The 9,057-nt window shown below is 34.3% G+C and overlaps 1 protein-coding gene across 1 annotated transcript; it reads left to right on the top strand.

Annotated features, from left to right (window-relative positions):
* The first annotated feature begins 911 nt into the window (after positions 1-911).
* Positions 912-8,671, top strand: LOC147386961 (E3 ubiquitin-protein ligase At1g12760-like). The gene is made up of 4 exons (XM_086423368.1): positions 912-1,439; positions 5,766-5,885; positions 6,859-7,159; positions 8,148-8,671. Exons 1-4 carry the CDS (start codon positions 1,099-1,101, stop codon positions 8,307-8,309), a joined length of 924 nt encoding a protein of 307 aa, XP_086279494.1. The 5' UTR covers positions 912-1,098; the 3' UTR covers positions 8,310-8,671.
* Positions 8,672-9,057: the final 386 nt, after the last annotated feature.

The following is a 9,057-nucleotide window of genomic DNA, read 5'->3' as shown; positions in this document are numbered from 1 at the left end:
CCGAGTTGTTTTGGATGAGTCAACTCATTTTCAATGAAATAAATCATTTAACTCGGTTTTAAGTTATTTATATTCATATATATTTATATGAAAATAATTATAATTTTTTTTAAATAAATTAGATTAGAAGACATTTGATTATAAAATCATATTTTATTTAAATAATATAAATTTAAATATAAAAAAAATTAATTATTTTAAGTAAAATATATAAAATTCCGATGGACTCGATCAAGATTTTCAAAATCTCATATGAATCATCTCATTTATATCGTGAGATACAACATAGTGGAGATGCCATGTCTGTCTAAGGGTGTCCGTTGGCAGGTTTGGTTCGGGCTTGGTTGAGCCCTAAATTAGACCTGTACTAGTATCGAGCTTAAGTCCACTAAGCCCTAGTCTGATTCTAACAAATTGAGACTTGATTCGGGTCGGATTCGGGCTAAATAAAATGACTAAAATTCAATATTTTTAATGAAATAAAATAAAATTTTCATACAAATTTTTTTTTTGTCCATGCTTGAAGACTATCCAATTGAAGTTACAATTAATGTCTTATTAATCTATACAGCTTATAGAGTAAAGCTAAATTTTACTTATGACAATATATTTAACCTTTATTAAAAAAATAAATTTTTATTTAAATATTATAAATATTTTTATAAGATTAAGTAGTAGACTGAGCCAGGCTGGGTCGGTCCAACCCATATTTGAAACCATGATCAGTTATGAGACATATAGATAGTCAAATTCTCAATGTCAAGTTGAATATTTGTTTATAATCTACCAAATGATTCATCCTATAAGGTTTGTGGACCCAAAAAAATATTCGAAAACAAAGCATAAAACGACATCAAGCATTTGATATTTAAGAGATACAGCAAAAATCTTCTTTCTATCTCTAAACCCTCTCTCCCCAGTTACATTTCCACCAGTTCTCTCTGCCACTCTCTGCAAATTCTCCGTACTTTCTGCAATGGAGGAAGAAGACTCTTCACCAGCTCATGGCGCTCGGTTCGACCCATAAGTGATAACTCCACCATCAACAACAGGAGTCTCTCTCTCTCTCGATCAGACAGGAAGACAGACAGACGCGCCATGATCCGCCGAATCATTCGGGAACAATCGATTCTGGTCCGAGACACAACTGGGGTACAATTAGAGGATCGACAGATCGATTGGGGTTACTCGAGACCCGTAGTTATAATCGATGTAATTTGGAATGTTGCGTTCGTGTTGGTTTCTGGAATCGTTCTCTTGTCAACGATTCGGGAGCGGCCTTCGATCCCTCTTAGGGTTTGGATCGTTGGTTACGCTCTGCAGAGGCTCTTGCATGTGGGTTTCGTTTATCTCGAATATTTAAGGAGAAATTCAGGTGGTGATGGCTGGGAAGATGAGGAAGATCAGCTCTTGCCGTCTTTGCAGAGCCTTAATAGCAGGTAAAAACATGGTGATTTTGAGTTCAAATCCTAGTTTTAGAACGAGTCGATTCGACTCGGCTCGACTCAATTGGTTTCCGAAGTGACTCATCCAAAAGTGTATTCATTGCACTTTAAGTTAACAAGACCCATGCTTTTTTCTTTTTAGCTTGCCACGTGGGGGAGTCAGAAAACCATTTACTCTTTTTTTTTTTAATATATCGTAATAGAAGTTGGGTTGAAACCTGGGTGAGCTGATCCGAACTCAACTCGACTAATGGGCAAGTCTGGGTTAATATATCTCAACCCGACACCCGAACCCAATGCTATATATGTAGGGAACGGATCAAGGGACATATGAAAAAACAATGTAACATTAATAAATTTTCAAAATATGGGTTAGAAGTTTCAGATTGAACTGATTTTTTGTGAGGATGATTTCTATGATGGGAAGATCATCCGAAAAAGAAAAATCAGTCCAATCTGAAACTTCTAACCCCATTAAAAGTGATTTAGAATGTGAACTGTCGATTTTTAGCCAATAATTTGTAAATCACTTTTGAAGGATTTAGAAGTTTTAGATTGAGCTGATTTTTTGTGAGGATGATCTTCTCATCATAGTGACCATCATCGCAAAAAATCAGCTCAATCCAAAACCTCTAACCCATATTTTAAAAAACCATTGTTTTTACATATGTCCAATAAACCGCCCCTATATATATATATATATAGGGTCCCGTTCAGCACCCTAAGCTTTACCACACACTTTAACAAACGTGTTTTGTCTTACATGGGTTAGAAGTTTTGGAATGGGCTGATTTTTGGTGAGGATGATCTCTATGGTGAGGAGATCATCCTCACCAAAAATCAGCTCATTCCAAAACTTCTAACCCCATCAAAAATGATTTACAAAAAATGGACGGTCCACGATTTTTCAACGTGTAAACATGGGGCTAAACATTTCAGAATGGGCTGATTTTTAGGGAGGATGATCTTCTAATCATAGAGATCATCCTCACCAAAAATCAGCCCATTCCAAAACTTCTAACCCATGTAGGACAAAAAACGTTTGTTAAAGTGTGTGGTAAAACTTAGGGTGCTGAACATTTCCCATATATATATATATAGGGTCAGGTTCAAGGGCCGTCTGAGAAACCGTCTAAGAAAACTTTCGACGGTAAATAAAATTTTAAAATATGGGTTAGAAATTTTGGATTGAGCTGATTTTTTGTGAGGATGATCTCTATGATGGGAAGATCATCCAAAAAAAAAATCAGCTCAATCTGAAACTTCTAACCCCGTTAAAAGTGATTTAGAATGTGGACCGTCGATTTTTTACCACTTTTTATCACTAATTTGTAAATCACTTTTGATGGATTTACAAGTTTCTGATTGAGCTGATTTTTTGTGAGGATGATCTTCTCATCATAGTGACCATCCTTGCAAAAAATCAGCTCAATCCAAAACCTCTAACCCTTATTTTGAAAAACGAAAGTTTTCTTAGACGGTTTCTCAGATGGCCCTTGAACCGCCCCCATATATATATATATATATATATATATATATATATGAATCAGGATCCGTGTACACATATATCTACTCCTATATCTACAACGTGTTTTGTCCTATGTGGGCTAAAAGTTTTGGACTAAGTTGATTTGGTGAGGATGATCTCTATGACGAGGAGATCATCCTCACCAAAAATCAGCTAATTCTAAAACCTCTACCCCATATTTATGAGTTGAAGAATTGTGGACAGTCCATTTTTTGTAAACCACTTTTGACGAGATTAAAAGTTTTGGATTGAGCTGATTTTTGGCAATGATGATCTACTCATCATAGAGATCATCCTCACAAAAAATCCACTCAATCCAAAACTTTTATCCCACATAAGACAAAACACGTTGTAGATATATGAGTAGATATATGTGTACACGGATCCTAATCCATATATATATATATAGGGAAGCGTTTGGAGGCCTTGAAGAGTGCCAAACATTTTTCAAAATAGGGGTTAGAAGTTTCGGAATGAGCTGATTTTTTGTGAGGATGATCTCTATGGTGAAGAGATCACCCTCACAAAAAAGCAGCTCATTCCGAAATTTCTAAACCTAGTTTACAAGTTGAAGAAATGTGGACCGTCTAATTTTGTAAACCAGTTTTGATGGGGTTACAAGTTTCAGAATGGGCTGATTTTTGGTGAGGATGATCTACTCATCATAGAGATCATCCTCACAAAAATTCAGCCCATTCTGAAACTTCTAACCTATACATTGAAAAATGTTTGGCACAATGTTTGGCTCTCTTTAGGGCATCCGAACGCCACCCATATATACATGTTAGTTATCTCTTCCTCCATATATTTGTAAAACTAAGGAAGAAAATGTTTTTCTTTCAAACCGGTTTTGAATGGTTTGCAAACCGCCATCCGAGATGAGATGACTCATTGAATCATCTAGGGCCTGTTTGGATACCAGGAGCAGAACTACTCTTCCAAAGAACAGAAGCTGAAGTACTCTATGGAGGAGCTGGAAAAGTAATTCTGTGCAGAAATGGCGTTTGGCAATCAACTCTATGAAGTACTGGCAGAAGTACTTTTGTGCTGGAAGTCTGTTTGGGAACCATACTGACTTCTCATGACTTCTAGAAAAAAGACCAGAATACCCTTATATTATACCAGTTACTGTTTTTTATCTTTTAGTGTCATAATATGCCTTCAAACTATACTGTTTTTGACATTTTAACTATAAATATTAATATAATATAATATAATATTTTAAATATTAAATATTAATATAATATGTTTAAATCCATTATACTTAAAATTTTAAAAAAAATTTGACTGACTGTTTTTGACATAATATGACATAATATTTTAAAAAAAAAATTGACAGACTGTCTTTTAGTGTCATAATATGCCTTCAAACTATATTATTTTTTACATTTTAACTATAAATATTAATATAATATAATATAATAAATATTATTATAATATAATATAATATTTTAAATATTAAATATTAATATAATGTGTTTAAATCCATTATACTCAAAATTTAAAAAAAAAATTGACAGACTATCTTTTAGTGTCATAATATGCCTTCAAATTATATTATTTTTGACATTTTAACTATAAATATTAATATAATATAATATAATAAATATTAATATAATATAATATAATATAATAAATATTAATATAATATAATATAATATTTTAAATATTAAATATTAATATAATGTGTTTAACTATAAATATTAATATAATATAATATAATAAATATTAATATAATATAATATAATATTTTAAATATTAAATATTAATATAATGTGTTTAAATCCATTATACTCAAAATTTTAAAAAAATAATTTAATATTAATAAATATTTCTTTTGTTTGATTTAAAGGCAAATGAATTAGAAATATTTTCATAGAAAATTAATAAAGTTAGGGGTATTTTGGTAAAACGAACCGTTAGATTTTGACTCCCCGCAAGAAGAGTTTTGAGAAATAGGTTTTCTTGACTTCTTCATAAAGAGTAATTTCTTGCTCTTGCGCGGAGTAACTCTTCGAGGGAGTAGTTCATACAAACGCATCCAAACGACTTCTAACTCCCCGCAAGAGTCAGAAGTAGCTAAGGAGTCCTATCCAAACGCCTACCTAGCCTCTGAAAATACAATTTCTTTTAAACCTGTTTAAAGCAATGCACTTATAAATGTATTAATAGATGCTTAATCACAAAATGTTATTTTATATAAAATTCAAACATTTAAATTCTTAAAATTAATTTAATTTTGTATATTGAACAGTACAAAACCAGGTTAACTCGGCTGAGTTTTCAAAATATCGACTGATTTTTCAAATCTCAGATGAGTCATTGAAACTGGTCGCTCAGATGTCACCAAGGATGAGTTTGAAAACCATGATAAAAACTCGTTATTTTACAAGATAAATCTCTTGTGGACCTCTCAGTAGGAATCACATCATTCAAAAGAGAGTAAAAAGAACGAACTGATCTTGCAGAATTCTAATAAATTCTTCAATTTATTGTAGAAGCACTAAATGGACATTTTTCTTAGAAATAATTATTGTTATAGGATAATGTCTAGGATGACTTGAAAGGCATAATTGCTTTAAGATTTTTATGTTTTAGCCCAAGCTTTGCTTATTATGGTCCTACTAATTGTCATATTTGATTTGGTATCGCTACCTAAGAAGTTCTATTCGGGCTCATAGTGGTTATGGGTTGAAAATGGGAATTGAACTCTATGAGGTCGAATTTCCCTGTAGACATTGAATATATTATTATTCTTTTTCGTGATTGCCTTTTTCTTGTTCTCACTTCAGCGTTGCAAAAAGGTTGGAATCAATGAATACAATGGTTTCATTCTTTTGGTGGGTGATTGGGTTTTATTGGATTGTTATGGGTGGCCAATTTCTTTTGCAAGATGCTCCACGTCTCTACTGGTAAGAACCATTCTTCAAAATTTTCAGTTTCTTTATAGAGCATCTTTCAATGGAAGTGTGTGAAATTTTCAATGAGAAAAACAACTAGTTTTTGTGACTTGGAACCTTCATCTTCATGAGAGTTGAAGAAAATATTGATAGCTCAGGAAAAAATGATTAGATATTAAATCCATAGAACATCGTAAAAGAACATGTATGTCTAACTTGTTACATTGGGAATTGCCACAAATGCATATTTGTGAGTATTTGAATGGGATCATGATTGGTTGAAACAACAAAGTTTTATCCCAAACCTTTGGTTTCGGCTAAATGAATCCACTTTCGTCCATTCCAATACGTCCAGGGCAAAGTCATTTTTTTTATGGTTGAGGTGTCCGGACCAGTAGTCCCCGACTAGGAGGCAAGGCAATTGGCCTCTTAGAGCACCATATCTCGCCCAAATATCCTGGGTATATGCAATACCACACATGCCAGGTAAGCCGGGATAAATCCCTATGGGTGGCCGACCTGGGGGATTGAACTCAAGACTTATCCCTTTTTGGAGAGAGGCCCTGGCCACTATCAGAGCCGAGTCTTTTGTTATTGAAAGTAAGTTTACTTTTGCTTCCATCATCTCCACATTCTTTTGGGTCTTCCACTTGCTCTCTACCCAAAGATGTGTTCTTCCTAAACACATTGTAAGACTCATATTGCATGTTTGAGGTAGTTTTGTGTAATTTGCCTGTTACCATAAAAATATAACGCCCAAGTCATCTTCACATTGTTGAAAATGCACCTTTCGAAGCATTTTTTTTTACAACAAAATAATGAGAGAATCACCACAGTAACTCAAATGCAAAATCATGAAGAACCACTAAATCTTGATTTCTTATTCAACTTGACTATGATTATTATTTTTTATTTTGATAAGTTCAGCCTTATTTTGATTAACATATAAAGCTCTTAGCGATTTTTGTTGTTAAATTAAGTGCAGGTTAGCAGTGGTATTTCTTGCCTTTGATGTGTTCTTTGCAATATTTTGCATTGGGTTGGCTTGTATTATTGGCATTGCTCTCTGCTGTTGCTTGCCATGCATTATAGCAATTCTATATGCTGTAGTGGTTCAGGAAGGTGCATCTGAAGACGATCTCAAGATTCTTCCCAGATATAAGTTCCGTCAGATTAACCAATTGTGGGTACCTGATTTAGATAAGAAACTAGAAGTTGCAGTCGTAGTTATGGAACCGAGCACCAGTGACTCCATAAGTGAAATTTCTCTTCCACCTGAGGACTCTGTGAGCATCTCTCAATTTTGTTCTTTCTTTAGGATCATCTAACCATAAACCCATAGATTACTTCTCTTTTATCGTGGTATTTTTTTTTTTTTTTTTCGTGTTGCTTTCGATAGCCAATTTTTTTCTTTGCTTTCATAATTTATACCTTAAGAAAAGAAGAAGAACAAGGGTAGAGATAAAGGAGGAAAGAGTCTTGTGTTTCTCTCTACCCTGAGTTTTTTTTTGTGTTTGTGTACAAATTTGTTAAATGCCCCTTAATGGAATACAGCAGCTTAATTGTAAAACCCACCTTTCTGATCTGATTACATGGGTTAGGGCATGTGGTTGGGATATTTGAATACCTTGTACATCCAATATATTTGTTCTGATTTGGGTCCAACATTAGGCTTGAGTTAGTAATTAGGTTGGCCTGATCCTCTTAGTAATAACTTATAACCATGGAGTGTGTCATTATGGAACAAAAGAACATTGGAGACTTAGTCCGGCTCTTTTATTGATGGGATATTGGATGACTCTGTCATGGATTGCCGTTTGAAGGGTTCGGGTGGTGGTGTTTGTTGTTGAAATCTTTGCATCAACTCAAGCTGAATCAGTTATTGGACTCCAAATTCTCCTTTTTTAGCCCCGAAGACCCATAGAAAAATTTGTAATTTGTAAATGCTACGGGTTGTTCTAAGATGTACCCTCCACAATGTGGCTCTTAAATGATCTTTTTGGAGGAATCTACCCATGCACATTTGTGGTCAATGTTCGGGGGTCTTAAATGAGGTTATGTTGGTTTCAATAGCTTTGGGTAGTTTAAGTTTTTATCGATATAGACCAAGTTCCTTGACTTTGTTCTTCTTCGAAATCTTCTTTTTGTGTTCACATTCTTTTCTTAGAAGATTAGAATTTTTTAAAGATATTTCCAAATTCATGAATCTAATCTCCTGAAATATTCTTTTTTTTTTTTTTTTTTTTTTTAAAACTTATGCAATGGTGGCTGTAGGAATGTTGCATTTGCCTTTCTCGTTATGCGGATGGGGTGGAGCTGCACACACTTCCCTGCAACCATCACTTCCATTGCGGATGCATCGTCAAATGGCTTCGGATAAACGCAACGTGTCCTCTCTGCAAATACAATATTCGCCATTGTGATGAGCTGCTCTAACTCCCATCTCTCTTACTCCGACTCGGAAGAATCCAATGACACACACACCAAGGTGATCATCTCCCCCAGAGAAGAGGGAGGTCCACATTGTTTCAATGATCTGAAAATCTTCTTAGTCAAATTCAGTTTGTTAAGCTCTGTAAATTTTCCATTTTTTTTTCCTGGCTTAGATTAACTTGTGTTTCCCAACATTTACCATACTTAGATTTGGCCAATATTTGATACACTTCCCTCCATTTTCAAAGTCATAACAACCCCCTCTTGATTTGGCCAATATTAGATACACTTCCCTCCATGGTCTTGTATGAGAGATTTTTAGAAAAAATACTAAAATACCCTTGTCTTTATCCTCTTTCCATAAATCCTTTGAATTGGTATTGACCCGTTAGGGTAAAAACTTTTATTTATTTGGTAACCTATGATTTATCCAAATTAATCTGTTTTAACCCCTCATGCATTTGACCAAGTCATCTACCAAGAACAATTAGCTATCTTGTTCTTGTGTTAGGACCCCCCACAAAGATATGGGTTTAATGTCCCACACAACTACTACTTATGTATTTTTGCTGCAATGGTGGAGTCCGTATCATTTGGTATCAGAGCTAGCAAATGGTAGTGACTTGGGAGGGGTTATTTGGGGTAGGTCTGCAACCTTGGCGGGTTACTGTTAACTCAATCCATGCTCAACCTGATTGATGGGTAGACTGGCCTGAACTCAACTCGGGCTCGACGTGATTGATGGGCAAGC

This window comes from Akebia trifoliata, chromosome 14, assembly GCF_017979445.1.
Source record: "Akebia trifoliata isolate Shusen 1 chromosome 14, ASM1797944v1, whole genome shotgun sequence".
Taxonomy (NCBI): Eukaryota; Viridiplantae; Streptophyta; class Magnoliopsida; order Ranunculales; family Lardizabalaceae; genus Akebia; species Akebia trifoliata.
Note: the sequence above shows the minus strand (reverse complement) of the source record. Positions and strands in the feature narration are given on the sequence as shown.

What these genes read in the sequence shown, in the direction of transcription:
- LOC147386961 (XM_086423368.1), top strand. Translation starts at nt 1,099, where the DNA reads ATGATCCGCCGAATCATTCGGGAACAATCGATTCTGGTCCGAGACACA. An exon ending in TTGCAGAGCCTTAATAGCAG is followed by an intron (nt 1,440 to 5,765) that starts GTAAAAACATGG and finishes TTCTCACTTCAG; the next exon opens with CGTTGCAAAAAGGTTGGAAT. An exon ending in GATGCTCCACGTCTCTACTG is followed by an intron (nt 5,886 to 6,858) that starts GTAAGAACCATT and finishes AATTAAGTGCAG; the next exon opens with GTTAGCAGTGGTATTTCTTG.